The 16,476-nt window shown below is 43.8% G+C and overlaps 1 protein-coding gene across 10 annotated transcripts in view; it reads right to left on the bottom strand.

Moving 5' to 3' along the window:
• CRB2 (crumbs cell polarity complex component 2) overlaps nt 1-16,476 on the bottom strand; it is a 73,225-nt gene that overhangs the window by 11,689 nt on the left and 45,060 nt on the right. For 9 of the 10 annotated variants that reach the window (XM_074608932.1, XM_074608931.1, XM_074608930.1 and 6 more), the window contains 5 exons: nt 15,831-15,970; nt 15,174-15,356; nt 14,114-14,227; nt 1,950-2,897; nt 571-1,127 (listed from right to left, as the gene is read on the bottom strand). In XM_074608932.1, coding sequence (XP_074465033.1) covers nt 571-1,127; nt 1,950-2,897; nt 14,114-14,227; nt 15,174-15,356; nt 15,831-15,970 — 1,942 coding nt within the window. The remainder of the gene's footprint in view (nt 1-570; nt 1,128-1,949; nt 2,898-14,113; nt 14,228-15,173; nt 15,357-15,830; nt 15,971-16,476) is intronic. The other variant, XM_074608936.1, reaches the window with a different exon arrangement.

Here is a 16,476-nt window from a genome sequence, read left to right on the forward strand (position 1 = left end):
AAAGGTAAGAAACAGATGAAACAAGCTGCAATGCTCCTGAGAAACCTCACAAAGTTCTGTCACTAGAAGGACGCACCTAATGCCAGAGGTGTGACAATACTTTATAGCACCAAGAGCAAGAAGGGGAAAATTAGGGCATACGGCCCCCCCATCTTCACGTGTGGCATAAAGCTTCTGATCTAAGGGCACCACGGAGACAGTTCCTTGAAGTGTTGCTGAAGCGATGAATTCCTGGGGGAAGAGGCTGTTGCGCAACTGAAGCAGGATGAAGGGAGGAGCTGGAAAGGTTACTGGTTAGCGGGTGGAGCCTGGAATGTGTGTGTGGGCTCAGCCGCACGAGAGCGGGAGCACCCAAGTTCTACAAACTACAAAGACTACAAGGAAGCTAGGGAAAACGTGGTGCTTAAATTGTATGTAGTATATTGAGTGAAGCAGGAGCATATGGGACCACATGTCCTTCAATACTTAAAAACTTTCTCATCTTCCCAATATCAGCAACAAAGTGTTCTGTAATCACAGAACTATAATAAACAACTGCACAGATGTACAGACAAACAAGAGCCATCGTACCTTGCAGGTATCATCAGAGATACAACCATTCACAAGATTATCATTTTGAGTCCTATTGAGTTCTTGTGGCAGACTGTAGTTCTCAACCTGAAAAAACTGTATTTGGTGGCTGTTCAGTTGGATGTCTTGCAAACAGCCTTTAAAGTAGCCTCCCCACATAGCAGTGCTGTCTGGGTTAGGATGTCCACCAATATACACGTCATAACCAGCTAAAAGAGGTCTTGCTACGAGTTGTCCTAGCTCCATGTATGTGTCCGATTGGTGAGCACCAACAATTCCTCCTTGGAAAGACAGAGCTACCAAATGTCTTCTCCCATCAACTAAATTTTCTGGAAATGTCACAGTATGTGTAGATACCATCTCCACCTTCAGCTTGCCATTCTTCAAGTATATGGTGAGGCAGGGGTCAGTTTCGTTGGTGATTTGCAATAGCAAACCATTAGGTTTCCGACTACGAATGAAAAAGGAGATGTTGAAGTTTGCACCAAGGCTATCAGAAAGGGTGAAAGAGGCAAAGCTGGTGGAATTTTCTAGGCCAAATGTTGCTGCTGGACGCTCTGGAAGAGAAAAGAAATGCACATCAGCTCAATGACAAGAGGAATGCAGCTGGCACAGGGATATTCTAAGCTGCAACTCCTTACGAGTGGGGCAAGATCTTTCTTCCCAACATTTTCAACATGCATCAGGGTAATTACGTTCTCTCCTCATTCAGGTCTTTGAAATTAAGAAGTAGGTGAAAGTGTCCTTGCTTTGTCTGGAAGGCATGAATTCAAGCACCCAAGTAGCAGAAGAGGGAAATACAGGTCTAGCAGAGTCCTTGCCACCTAGCAGATTTACTCAAGGACTTTGAAGCTGCAAAGTTGCTCTTAAAATTCATAAATTTGGTAACAGCAGAACAACTTCGTACTTGCCATGTTTAGGGGTCAGGGGCGAAACAAAAAACCTGGAACAATATTAATAGAAGCCTTGGAGGAATAAAAAAAAAAAACACAACACAAGCAGATACGGTTTTATCTCAAAATTGTCAAAGAGCTTCCTTTAGCACTTCTGTTTTATCTATAAAGCAATACATTCCTATTCATCCTCAACTCAGAAGCTCAAGATCAACTTTTCACAGCAAAACAACTTCTGCATTCACACAGAATTGATACAAAGATGAAGTCCAGACCCTCTGGCTCAACAAAACTGACAATCGTTCCTGCAGGAGCAAGTGACAGAAAAGGGATCAATGAGAATTTTATTTACCGAGGGGTTTGCTTTAGCTTTCTCACTGGTCAAGTAGAAAATATGGCTTCCAAAGCTAGCATCAATGCTTATCTACTCTCTGTGAGGCACCAACTGACACAGGAACTGGCAGATGTGAAGCCTGTGGCACTTACCGTATGAGCAAGCTGGGCCTCCATAAGGCCTAGAACAGTCGCACCTGAAGGTTGCCCAAAGGTCCACACACAGCCCTCCATGAAAGCAGGGCTGGGAGAGGCACCACTCTGTCCGGTCACAGCCCTGCTTCACTGGGGAGGACTCATCTGTAGGTAGATCCACCGGGAGCACAGCTTCAGCATCTACCTGAAAGTCTTCCAGGCAGCCGACAAAGCCTTGCTGGCTCTGTGTGTTGTTGACCATTGGATGCCCAGCCCCTCCAATGTACATATTCAGGAAGGCATGTGGGAGCAAAGCAGTGCCATGTGGGACAGGAGAGCTCTGCAGGCAGACACCTCCATCACAAGAGTCATGCCAGAGCTTTAGCTGCAGAGTGCTGTGCAGAACAACTTCAACTTTATGCCATTGGCCGTCATCGACTCTAAGCCCCTCCAGTAGCAGCAGGTACCCACCATCCTCCCTCTTCAGTCCTGCATGCAGAATGCCATCAAAGAGCTCCAGGAACAAGTATTCAGCTTCATGGCCTCGGTAAAAAAGGATGGCGCTGGGTAAGGTGGTTCGGAACCGGAGGGACACGCTGGTAAGCTGATCTCCTGCTACGTCCCTCCTGCTCTGATTGTTCATGGGCAGCTCAATGAGGAGATACCCTCTGGAAGCAAAGGAAAACGTTGTTGGTGTTGAGCATGTGGCATCATAGAAACCAGGCTGGCACTGGCACAGGTGGCCGTGGCTCTCAGCTTGGTAGGTTGGGATGCACAAGGCCTCATTTTGGCAGTCGTGCGTCTGGCACCCAGTGAGCTTGACAGAGCAGTTCTTCCCTCCCCATATAATGCCATCCTGGCTAGGGGCACAGTGGCAGGTATAGTCAGCAATGCCATCCTCACAGACAGCTCCATTCTTGCAGGGACCCTCCTCACACTCATTGATGTTAACAGCACATTCCACACCTGCGAAAGAGATTTAGAAATGGGATCTCACTGTAGGGGATGGTGACTCTCCTCCCCAGAGCAAGTCTGCCGGGCACAGACCGCCCTCCCCAGCACTGCCACTCTCTAAGCCATTCTCTTCAGAAAACCACCAAAAGACCAAAGGCTGCCAGCGAGAAGCCCCACACTCACTACAGAGTGGCCCCACCACTGACAGAAGAGCAAGAAAAACCCCACTTCTGTGCTGTTCTCCCAGCTCCTGCAGAGAAGGTGCTACTTACAGAGCTTCAGGCAGTCAGCCTACATCACCCAACAGACTGCTGTCCTATCCCAGACAATCTCAAGCACCACAGGTAATCAACACACAGAGGATATTAAAGGGACAAAACAGCACAGACAAGGATTTCATGCTTCCTTCATAACAGATTTGGTACGTTGAAACACAAATTAAGTCTACAGATCTGACCAGAGCACGTTCCAGGCACCATTGTTGCAAACAGCATTAAAATGGGAAGTTATTGAATAGCCTCAGTTAAGAAAAGTCCAATTCCCAGATGACCCTCCAATTGTAGAACACTCACAAACCACAAACAAAACATGCTCCACAGCCATTCTGCCATACTTGCGCTAAGCTGATTTCAGTTCTGTCCAGTCCTGCAGAAGTGAACTGGGTAAAAAGTACTGCATTGCAGTTCTTGTGTCTCCTTGAGGCACATGTATCCCAACAGGGCTCAAGTAAATTACAAGACATTACACTCAAATCTGGTTAATGAAAATCTGCTGTCATTTTCCTGAGCATCTCCAGACTGACAGAAGAGCCCTTCTGAACCAGTTCACTTTATCTAGCCCATAACATTGGTTTTCACTAATCTTCAGAGACAGTCACACAGATAAACTAAGCATGGATTATCCCAATCTAATAGCATTACACGCGAATCTAGCTAGCAAGCACAACGAGGACAGCAGAAAGAAAAAGAAGGAATTCACACACAAAGGAGGGGAATCAAAACACAAAAGACATTTGTAAAGAAAAGCCACTAGACAGAATGTGCATGTCAAAGAGATTAGAGAGTTGCCTGAGGGAAAGAGATGAGGGGAGAGAGGGTATTAGGAGCACTGGAGCTGGACTTGATGTGTGATAAAAAAAGAAAAAACTTAGCAAAGATACAGGCTTCTTGAATATATGCCTGGATGGTTACAGTCCCCCTCACGCCCCAGCAATGCCTCACAGGCAGCCTTGCACAAACGCCTAGTACCCCGCAGTCTAACCGAGCTGCTTTACTCTTTTCAGACCCAGTGTTCAGTTGCTGTTACCAGTGCTGTCTCTGCAAATAGGCAAAGACTCAACACCAGCTTCCAGCTCCAAAACGTCGCTTTGTGTCAGTGTAGGGCCACAACACGTATGGAGCTCTGAGAAGCACTGAAAGAGAAATGGAAGGCTCTGCTAATACTGCCCTTCCCAGCTATGCTAGAGCTGTTCGGTAGGCAACATTAACTGGGATTCCTCTGGGACATTGCTCTCTCCTGACATAAACTAGAAGAGAACTGCTCTATGTAGTGCCTGTGGAAAAGCCTATGACGTCTGCCTTGAAGAAGAGCTCAGCTGATGGGACAGATTGGGAGTTGCTAATACTACCTCAGCACAGCTTTTTCCTCCAGCTATTAATGCCAGGCTTGCTCAGCACACAGAACCTGGGGTGTGATTTTACCTGTGAAGGAAGCAGCAAGGATGGAATTAAGATTTCAGCACAAAGATATGGCCACACTTGATGGAAACATGTTGGAATAAATAGAGTATAATGGACATCTCTGGGCCTGGAGAATCCCAGTCTGGGAGAAGATGGGAAGACTTCAATTGGAATTAAGTAAAATCAGTCGAGCAGTAGAACTACGTGGAGTGGGTTTTCTGAGTTATCAGTGGATTGGAGGGCTCTCAAAACTTTAAGAGGCAAGTGTGCAGTCAGATTTAAGGGGAGAGGCTGTTGAATGACGTCAGAAAGACAGGTTGGTTATAGTCCCAAATCCTTGAGATGCTGCTCATTTCAGACCAGGGCAATGAGGAGAAGATAGCATTGGTTTGGATAACAAAAGGAGAGATGCCATGAATTTCTACATTTCTGAGAAGACCAGAGGCAGGGTCCCAGCCCCATTTTCCCCTATCACATTCCCAGCCTGACCACATCTCCTGCGGCCAGTGTGCTCTCCCCATGGAGCAGCCACAGGAAGACCTGCTTGGGCTGTTTCCCAGCCTCCCAGCTGACACCTGTGGGGTGAGTGCTTCACACCAGGTGGCAAATTAGTCCCTACGGCGAGTGCACAACCCCAGGCTGGTGGCTAATTAAACACCAAGCTTTCCCATGGGATGCAGCTGGTTTGATTTCTTAGATTATTTGTTTGAAATGGGTGAAAAAAATAAGCTGACACTTCAGGTCTTTACTCACTGCTGTCTAACCTCACAGCTTACAAACAGGCAAAGGAAATGTTCCACAGCAGAAAGAGAGGAGGGCAGCTCTTCCTAGAGGAACCAAAAACATAAGCATCATCTTTATTGCCATCGCTGTTTCTGCCAGCAAGCAGCCAGCCATCACAGGACTCAAGCAGGAGAAGAAAAGGGCATCTAAACCACTTAATGTATCCTTGCCCTCCTAGAAGCCAGTGCAGTGCCAGATTTGAATTTGAAGCAGTTTTTAAAACAAACTGATAACACAGGAGATGTGCAAGAGTTCTAAAAATCCGGCTACAACAATTTTTTCCTGGAACCCAATGTCACCCCTTGCTGAACAGTTATTCGGTGCTACCTCATTAACTCCTTATACACCTCGCAGAGACCGTACCCTTCATCAGCCAGCTCTCTTGCTGTCTCTCCTCCTCCATTATCACCAATGAGTTCTGTCAACTGTGTTTGAACATCTCCAGTTTGTCAAATTCTTCAGTTACACCAAAACAAAGCAGAAGAAGAAGATTTCTGTTGCATATTGCTTCCTAGATGCTAATTTAAGTGCAGCAGAGGGGTCTGTAATTTTGGGGTTTGGCTGTAGATGACAGAGTGTAAATGAAGGGGATGCCAGCAGAATACTTCAGAAAAAAATAAGATTTTTGCTATAGGCCATTACAGTATTCAGAAGTATGGATCATTTCCTGGATATCCATTATTCCAATCTACTCCAGGACATGGACGATTGCGTCTTTGCAAACCCACTGGAAAGTGGGTATTAAGAAGTTCAAAAGTAATTTGTTTTTCTAAAAGAAGCTTAGGCATCCCTTTTCAGGTATATTTAAAAAAAAAATAAAAGGGGGAACGACTCTATTTAACAAAACCAACTTACTCTTAAGTAGTCTTCTCTGTTCCCTCTAAATTTCTTAGCTCAAATGTTTACTATTATTTGAGCTATCAATAGTAAGAGCAGTGTTGCCAATCTGATTCATTACATCATTAGGAGACTTTAAAATGTTTAATGAGTGTCTTATCTAGTTAAAGGCTCACAAACACAAATCAGTGCAACTTGTTATCTGAAGATCAGACAAGTGTTATTTAAAAGGCTGCTATCTGGAGACAAGCATTTTCAAACATTCCAGTTAATTTCGCAGTGTTTAAGCTAACAGTCCCAAGCTAACAACCCACAGGGACTGGGTCGGAAACAGCCACTCAGAAGTCGCTGAGCTTTAACAGCCTGCAGTATTTTCAAATAAAAATCTATTCACTAGATTCTAAAGTGTTACCGATGTGGTGAGAACAATCTTGTTTCATAGACGCAAGTGTTATTAAAATCCATATAGCTTGCCATTCCCTGAATGAAAGTAATGATTTACTCACTGCTATTAATAAGCAGAGATTCATTGTATAGATTGTAAGAATCATATACTTCAACAGATATGTAATATGTTAAAGGAATAAGCACATATAAAGAGAGATATTCTAATTTAGCTGTCATATACCAAAAAAACTTGAAGGAGGAGGTCTATTCATGAGCCCAATCTTGAAACATGCAAGTTCAGTGGGGCTTCCTGGCCAGCACCGGCTTGCCCTCTCCCGTAAGACAGCTGAATTCCAAGCAACCTTTCCCTGGTGCATCCTAATTAGGGTTTGTATTATTATTATCAAAAGAAAAAAGGAGGGGAGGGAGAGAGGGGGGAGAGAGAGAATTAGCCGCAACAAATGGACCCCAACACAATTATATTTGCACAATTACTGCCATTTCCATGGCAACACACCGCTTTGACCCCTCTCCCACCGTGCACCACCACTCAAGGAGATGGTGGGGGAGGAGATGGAGAAGTGCGCAGGCCAGCAAAGGGTTTGTCCTCTGAGTTAAAACAAAAACTACTTCTCTGTAAAGGAGTTTTAAATCATTAAAGGAAAAAGGAAAATTGCGAAAACATCTGTAAAAATCAAACACAACATTTCACAGAACTAACAGGATGTGTTATCCGTGTGTTTACACAGTACAAAACAAGGTGGAACACCCCAGGTTCGGTTCCTGCACAGCACAAGGCAGAACTGTAGGAAAGACGCACACAGAGCATCTGACGGCTCCGCATTCATCTTGCGGCAACAAGGAAATTCCTTCCCCTAAAGTTTCCAAAACAAAACTTTAGGTCTGTTCAAAATAAAAACATTCTTCCTTTCTAGTCAATTCTTGTTCCTTCTCATGCCTCCAGCTCCCGCTAATCGCACAACCAGCTCCCTGCCCCGGGCAGGCACGCAAGCATTCAGGACACATTGCAATTACTGTATAGATCTCATTACCTGCTAGCAGAAAAATTCCCTTCAGGATCACACCAATCAGCACGGATTTCATGGCCGACTCCTTGTGGACATTTGTGACAGTAAAGGGAAAAAAAAAATGGGGGCGAATGGGGGGGAGGAATGACAAAAAAGGCTGGACTGAAACGGCAGAATGCGCTGCCTGATGCCAGTCAGACAAAAAGGGATTGGAGATGAAAGTAGCCAATATAGCAGAGACCTGCGTTGCAGAGAGATCTAATCCAGCCCCGCTCTAAACCTCCCCAGCTGGCCTCTGTCAGTGCTGACACGAAGAATGCGCTCTCACAGTGTATCCTCACTCGCTGCATTACAGTAATACCCTGCAGTATCCACAGCATTAGCTCCCACAGTAAAAAGCCAAGAGACAACCTCTTGCCCTTGCCGCCTCCCAGGTGAATCTGCCAAATTCCCTGAATAAGGCCAAAATATGCAATTTCCTTTTTATAGGCTAAGCCAAAGAGCCACATTTCCAGCACTGGGAAATATCCAAGCCATACAAATAAGGAGAGTTCCAAATGCAGAGCGCGACCTGGGCCCTGCTGTACATTCAATACTGACTTAAACCAGCATTTCACATCGTTTCCTTCCTCCACGTGCCCTGTTCTGTGCATTTGTGAGCACAAGCATTTCCACTCTGCAACATTCACAAAGAAAAGTCTCAAGTTTTAACTACCATGATCTGTTTCTCTGAAGTCAAACTGAATGGAAGGAAATTTCCTGTATTATGCTGACTGTACTGGTTCAAACATGGGACTGCAGAACCAAAAGCCTCTCTTTCCTTGTTAGCAACCTTATAAAATTAGCTGTTGCAACCACATTTTTTTCCTTTGTGGTTCTGGGAGTTGTTGCGTTTTGTTTTTTTAAATGTGGTTCCTTTCATATTATAAAGTTCCTGGAAGCAGAATTGTATTTTTGTGTTCTAAGGAACTCAGAGAAGGTTCTTATTTCCATGAAGAAATGTTATGTGGGAGCTTCTCCCCAAGCTTGGAGTCTCTGTTAGTATCAATGTCAGGTCCAAGCAAACAAAACCTCCCACATGTCAGAGTCTGGAATCTGCATTAGCAGTATCTCTTTAAGATATTAAAAGAAAGCATTCCAACAACTCTTGTAGCTATTTTACTTTCTTCATTTCACTCAATCCAAACATGCCAGTCAATTTTACAGATATTTAAGTGGGATATGGTGAGTGTTTGTTTGGAGTCAAAACTTCTCAGAGAGTCACATCTGGGTCGCACGCATGCACAGACTAGCACAGATTTTAAATACTACATGTCATTAGCTAGTATGACACTTCTGTTATTGTTGAAGTGAAAACAAATTGGTAGCTTGTGCCCATTCACAATATATAACAACTGTGAAGACTGGAGAACGTTAAATCTGTTTAAGAAGAGCCATATTTTGATTTATACACACATGCATATATTTACATACACACACACAGAGTCTATCTCCATACTGCTGATTGGAAATATATTGTACCCAAATCCATGTAGCGTAAGTCAGCACAGATTCTGATCCCCTGCTAGTCACTACATCTTTTCAAATTCATTACATGAAATACTTCTAATTAGACCCTGTGACTGCTTTCTTTCTATGCAGACTAGGGTTCTCTTGGAGAGACAGAATGAGGATGAAGAAGTACAGCCATGACAATTCTAAATAGTACATCTATATGCAAGATGAAATACTTAAATAAGACCTCTTATAAGCCAAAATGGTGGATCACTGAACATCTGTTTCAAACTACACACAACTGAGGAGTAACTGCTTAGGGGCTTTGAAATTGGAGGATTTTAAAGACCTTAAAAGGATCAGATGATTAATTTTCTAGAGGTTTTAATTCCCCTTTCTTACACACTGGCAATCATGCAAGTTAGAAGATTCAGTCATGGGGTTTAAATTCAGAGAATTATTTTGTTCCTAATCATTTGTAAGACTTCTTGGAGGAGGTCAAGATAAAGAACACTATATATGTCAGAGGGTCCTTAGTAGAAAAATGTTACAAAATGGAGAGTGAACTTTGGATAGAAATTTCCAAATTTCACACATGTTCTTTAGATAGAGATTAGCAAATTCCTCCCTGTGTTGGTAAATGAGTCCCAGAAATTTAGGAATTTCTTTCCAGGCTTCAGAGACACCCATCCTAGTCTCAAGAGCTTGCCTCCCCTTAAGGAAAGGAAAGGAAACTTTGATCTGCCTGCTGGCAAGCAAATCCACTGTTACTGAGAATAATAAGCATTGCTGATAAGCATTTTATATGAAAATCAACACACTGAATCTAGTCTAATATCTGACATCTTGAAGTCATCTCTCCTGGTAGACACTGTTAAAAGACAGCCACCTCGCCATACCTACGCATGGGAGAATTCTTCAGTCTCTGGACACTGCTCTGCCCAAGTACTTGCCTGACCTGATTCTAAAGATGATTATTAAGCTGGACTTCACACATTTTGGTTAGTAACAAAGTCAAATTTAATTCATTAGAGTTGCTCCACCATTAATAATCCTCTCAAAAGTCTTCAACCATAGTGAGCTGACATATCGCAGGCTGTCCATAGGCAGAAAATCTACGCAAAAAGCTAGTTCAAAACAGATCATGACATCACAAACATCAGAATCTCAGAGGACACTTTTGATCAAAGCTCACCCGACACCTAGACACAAGCAGGATCTAAACTGAAGCGTATGCTCTTGCAGCATTTTCATCAGATGACAGGAAAGTCAAAAGTCTGATTAACCGTGGAGCTATGATCCAGAAGGGAGATGCAACGTGGGTGTGGGTGTCTCACGCAGTGTTCCCTAGCTCCCTTCAGCTATATTTACCAAAAGGGATTCTGTTGAAGGGGTAACAGTCCTCTAATCTCTACTATCTTAACCTTTTAGCTGACCCTTATCTAGGGGCTACATCTCTAAAACAAATCTGACATCAAGAAATACCTGCACAAAAAAATTAAATCTATCCAAAGGTGGTTAGAAGGATGAAGCATTTCCCATTTATTTCATGACCCACGACCCAGGAATTCAAGCCTATTTGATCTGGGCTCGCACTCTTACAGAGTAAGCATTTATAGCGGGCTACACAGAAGGTATCCTACCATTGACAAAGACATTATGGCTGAACAAAGTAAAATGGTCAAAACGCACTCCAATTATATTGAGACACATTCGCAATCACAATCCCTCCCAAATTTCCCACCACTTCACCTTCTGATTTCTCATGAAAGCAGAAGCAGTCCTCAGCCATGTGCAAAAAAGCTCAGAATTTTACCATGATCACAAGGTGCCACTGCCAACGGGTGTCTGCAATGGAAACGATGGTGTTCTTCCCCTCTCATTCGGGCCAACCAAAGCCTCAGCACTGTGTTTTAGGACACTGCCTTTCTAAAGACAAGTTTAGCAGGAGTGGAAATACGAGTGGGAGTGCTCAGGCCATTTAAAAGTTTTTAAAGAGTGAATGAGCCAAATTCAACTTAAGTGATTACATTCTTGCAGGTTAAAAATTGCTTCCCATTCCAAATAGATGTAACCTGACTTCTTCATGTCCTGGCCTCAATTATTTCTTAGTACATACGTGATGGACTGAAACCATTCCTGTGAATAAAAATTCATTTTGTTGGTTTTTTTTCCTAAAAGACAGACTTTTCCTAATGTTTTTCTCTTGACCACAACTGACATAATTTCCAAGACCGTGCATGATTCATTCTCTTTCTCACTTCACTTGGTACCCATGCAATCTTTTGATTCATACCTTTTACATCCTCTTAGGGTACATTCTCTACTAAAGCACAAAATGACACACTGAACAGCCTCTTCAGGCCCTATTATGTAGTTCTCTCAGGAACGAACCACCATTTCTGCAACAACTACATTTCAAGGAGAGCTGGTTCATCTCCTTGCACTGCTGTAGCCCAGACAGCACTGAGGCAGTTAAAAGAATTTCTCCTGACTCACACTGTTATCCCAACACTCCCCAAATTCCTCAGACTGAAGAAAAAAAAATACAGAAAGAACCCCCTGCCGCCCCAAGAAAGCATTCTTCATCAGAGTAGCAAGTTCACTTTAATCAGCAGAGGCAGCTTAAACCCAAGTTCATGGCAGATCTAAGCTGCCACAGAAATGTGTTTTGAACAGAAACATTATGGGAAGCTTCACAAAGTTGTTCTGTGATCCTAATATGAAGTAATAAGCTGTTTACCCAGCATGACTGTACTGGGATTAATTGACAAAGGAGGGGAGATTAATTGCTATTATTTCCCTGTCAGCTTCACTCCTCCACACGCACTCATTGATCTCACAGACTGCTCCCAGCCTTTCACTGTGTTAATGTGTCAGAACTACCTCAGCTGAGACAAAGTCTTTTACCAAAAGCAATATCCAGAAGAGCAACCTGCTTCTAATCCCCTTCAAGTACTAATGAACCCAAATTTGATGCAACAGAATGAACTCTAGCACTCCTTTGCCCATCATCTTGTGTTTCTGTCAGCTTTTCTGCCCATGAGCACGCTAAGAATTGGAAAGGATTAAACAGATCTGCAGTTTGGCAAAGCACAATGAAATTCTGAACTCTGAGGGTGCTGGGGCACTGACGGAGGAAAAAAGAACGAGGCACATATGTCAGTGGGAATTCTGACAAGTAGGATAAACTTTAAACCATCTCTTTAGACAAGATCTCAATTCTTGAGTATAGCATTGTAACTACCCAAGAAAGTTGCAATAAAGAGCTTAGATAAACGCCTATTTTCCAAGACCTCACCTAAAAAAGGAAAAATTTTCTTGGCCTAGCCTAAATTAGGAATCCAAAACAAATGAGATAGGCCATAAAACTGCACAAAGAATCCAGCCCTGTTACAGAAGGTGTTAACTAGGAGTTGACTTGAGATTCTGGGAGTGAAAGTACCTGTGTAATGGGTCTTCCCGGGAAAGACAGGACAGTTACGCCAACATCACTCAATCACTATGACCACAGAAGGAAAACAAAAAACCTTGCCACGCAATAAAGGCCTAAGACAGATTCTGGAATGCTGCTACCTGCTGTTCCAAGAAGTTAAAGGACAAGGTTTTCTTCTGGCTTCAAGTTTTTCTTTTTCCCACGAGATGGCAGCCTAGGAACACTGTGGAAAGGTTACATTCACCTCAAAAATAAATAAGACCGTGCTGGGGACCACCTTTCTTATAAACTACTATTTGGTGTTAAATTGCTCAAAATAGAGTGTACACATGGAATTTAAAGATGCAGAAGACTGAGAACGAATACTTTAAACAAAAATGAGGTTTAGTGTCAGTTAGCTGTGTACCTTCCCAACAGAGCTGATGTGCAATATTCATTATCCCCTAGCTTCTCAGCTAGAAAACAGAGATCCATGAGGGTCAGGCAGGGCATTTGTGTAAGAATCCAGACTCCCCATTCCCTTGTAAACAGAGAAGCCTTCAGTTGCTTACATCACAAAGACCTTTTGACCTCCTAACATACCAGATTACTGCCTTCAGCCAAAAATCGCTGGCTCTTATCATCCAGGGGTGTTAGGGAATGGAGATGTGTTACAGATGTTTTACGTGCTGAGGATCCAATCTACTACAGTCAGTAGCTTGTGACAACTAGAATGTCAAGCGCCCCTTTTTTTATTTGAATGCTGACTTTGTTCACCTTCATAGTACGCGTACAAAAAAAACCCCACAGTTCTCTCAGTGAACTTTCACTCCAGGATACAGATCCCCTAGATAGTCTGATCTTCAGGCCCAGAATTCTACATAGCTGATCTCATGTCTCAAAATCTAGTTCATTCCCTATCAATTTACTTGACCAAAATCACATAGCTTTCCCATGGCATTTGAGCCCTGGACTGCAAACATAGAATAGAATCATTTTGGTTGGAAAAGACCTTTAAGATTATCAAGTCCAACCATTAACATAGCACTGCCAAGTTATCACTAAACCATGTTCCCCAGCACTACATCTACATGTCTTTTAAATACTTCCAGGGATGTTGACTCAAGCACTTGGTATCATCTGCAAACTTACAGAGGGTGCACTCAATCCCCTTGTCCAGATCATCAATAAAGCTATTAAAGAGAACAGGCCCCAATACTGAGCCCTGGGAAACACCACTTGTGACCAGCTCCCAACTGGATTTAACTCCATTCCCCACCACTCCCTGGGGCCGGCCTTCCAGCCATTTTTTAACCCAGTGAAGCGTACACACATCCAGGCCATGAGCAGCCAGTTTCTCCAGCAGAATGCTGTGGGAAACGGTGACAAAAGCTTTACTAAAGTCTAGGCAGACGACATCCACGGCCTTTCCCCTGACACGTTACTGTACCACTACCGCGCTCCCCACAGTTCATCTCAGTCCTGCCCAGCAGCCTGGGCTACCCAGTGCTGGAATCCAGGCCTGCAGCTGGGCAGAAATGCAGCAGCTCAGCATCAGTTAACCAGAAGGACCTGATTCCGACCACCCCCCTTCACCAACATTACCTGAATAGCCGGGTAGGCAATGACAAAGGAAGCCATTAATAAGGTCCACACAGAGCCCTCCATTCTGACACGGCTGGGACTCACACTCATCGATGTTAGTAAAGCAGGTCTTCCCTTCAAAGTGAAAACACAAACAGGCATCTTAGGTGCACATGCCTATCAGTGAAGGAAAGAATCTGAATGACAACTGCATTCATAATTCTTTGCATTTCTGCCATTTAAAAACGCAAAAGAATTTCTTGAATTAATTTTCTACATGTCTCCAGACACTCTGGCAAACAGGTATTATCACTGAAACAATTAGGGAAAATGAAGTGCAGAAAGATCAAATGATTTTCCAGTGTCATGAAAGTGAGCAGTGGCAGGATCAGAATTCTGAACCATTCCCATCTGTGCAACAGTGGCCCAAACTCTCATTTTGCTCTCAAAAAAGAAGAAAGTATTATTGTTTAGGCCCTCCTACCAGGGATTTTCCCCAGCTGTTAAATCAAGCCTTTTATATGTATCTATAAATCAGGGAAAGGGCGATATTTCAGTTGAACATCCACAGAGCTTTTAGCCCCAAGAGCAAGATATCAAGAACCCCCTCTTCTCCTACCCACTCTGATTATACACGCTGTCATGAGAGTAGTCTCATCAAGGAAACACCTAGAATAGTTATCTGGGACTCCAGGGAATTAGTTTCCTCTGATGAGGAGTTTCACAGATATCCTGGAGGGATGAATTCTGCCATATGCATGAGAGACTGACAAAGAGAAACCACCTTGGCATCTGCATAGCCAGAGGGCATTCATCAAAGCACTTGGAGAGTGCATAGGCTGTCACCTCAGCCTCAAGACAGGCTTGCTAGACAGAGAATGACATTCCGACAGCTGCCTGCAATACATTCATACAGCGTGTGAACAGAAGCACGTTCCTGATGCATCAGGCTGATGCCCCCTCTCAAGTACCCGTAGTTAAGTGATTTTGTTGCACAGACATCATTGCTCCATTCCTATCTTCTCAAACCATGCAGCATCTATCGGGTGCAGAGAGGATGACCCTTTACTGCATAGCTCACCTGTAAAGCCTGGCTGGCACCAACAGAGGAAACCAGCTGCTTGACTATAGCTGAAATTACGGGGGAAGTCAGGTCGTGTTCCATAATAGGCTTGGTTGGATCGCTCAAAGCACACACCTCCGTTGTGACAGGGATCTGTTGCACACTCATCCACATCCTCTTCACAGTGCTGCCCTGTGTAACCTGCCAAGAGACATCAGTGTCAACATCACCCATAACTTCACTGGAACTAGTCTCCCAAATATTGTGGCTGCCTTGAACGTGAGAATAAAACCCAGAAGACACTGCAGCTCACCTAGCAGGGAGTCCCAGGGCCCTCCACTTTCTCCACTATGTCAAACACAGGAACCATATAATCAGTTTGCAGGAAAGCATTACCTCATGATAGAAAAACACATGATGGAAAATGGCAGAAAAAAGAAAGAAAATTCTATGGTTGAGAATCAGGGTGCATTTCTCAGCAATGAGGTCAACTAGATTTTGGGATGGACTGTGAAGGGCAGCAATGGCAGCCTCACTGTTTCAGACAATGAAAAATCACACTGGACCATGCAGTACAACCATGAATTCTTTACTTCTTCAACACGGCCATTTAGCATGTGCTCTCCATTGCAGTGTGCCTACATGCCAGCATAGCAAAATAGATTTCTAACCTACCTGGCCAGCAGGCACAGCTGTAGTTTTTGATTCCCTCCACACATGTGGCACTGTTCAGACAGGGTTCAGAGGCACACTCCAGAATATCCATCTCACAGTGGTCCCCCTCAAAGCCTGTGTCACTGCAGTCACAACGGTAGCTGTGGGGCAGGAAAACAGAGCAATGCATAAGCTCTTAATTTGACTGCAAAGCCCAGCATGAGGAAAGAGCAAATGGAGCCAAGCTGCCAGTCCTCATACCCACTTGTGGGGCAGAGGAACAAGACAGTTCCATCTGCACAACCTGGTCACACTAACAACAGTGCAGACAACGCTCAACAGTCTCAGAGTTCACACCTTACCTGTGAAAAGGTAAATTCAGACACACAGGTATGTTCTCAGCAGTTGCTTTTGGCGTTCATGCTCTGCAAATCACTTCCCTTTGTATCTGGCATGTCTGCTGGAAGCAATAACAGGAATCTTTTCCTACCTTCCTTTAAGCAGCCCAGGAGTTCTACTGCTGGGAGAGGCCTTCTTGCTTATTGCCATAAATCACTCTGTTACTGCCACTGCGACCACTGGGATGTACAAAACACTAAATCCAACTCCCCCTACAGATTTCTGCTCCAATTTTCACAGGTTACACTAAGCAGACGTTTAGATCAGT

Source organism: Larus michahellis, chromosome 15, assembly GCF_964199755.1.
Source record: "Larus michahellis chromosome 15, bLarMic1.1, whole genome shotgun sequence".
NCBI classification, from domain to species: domain Eukaryota; kingdom Metazoa; phylum Chordata; class Aves; order Charadriiformes; family Laridae; genus Larus; species Larus michahellis.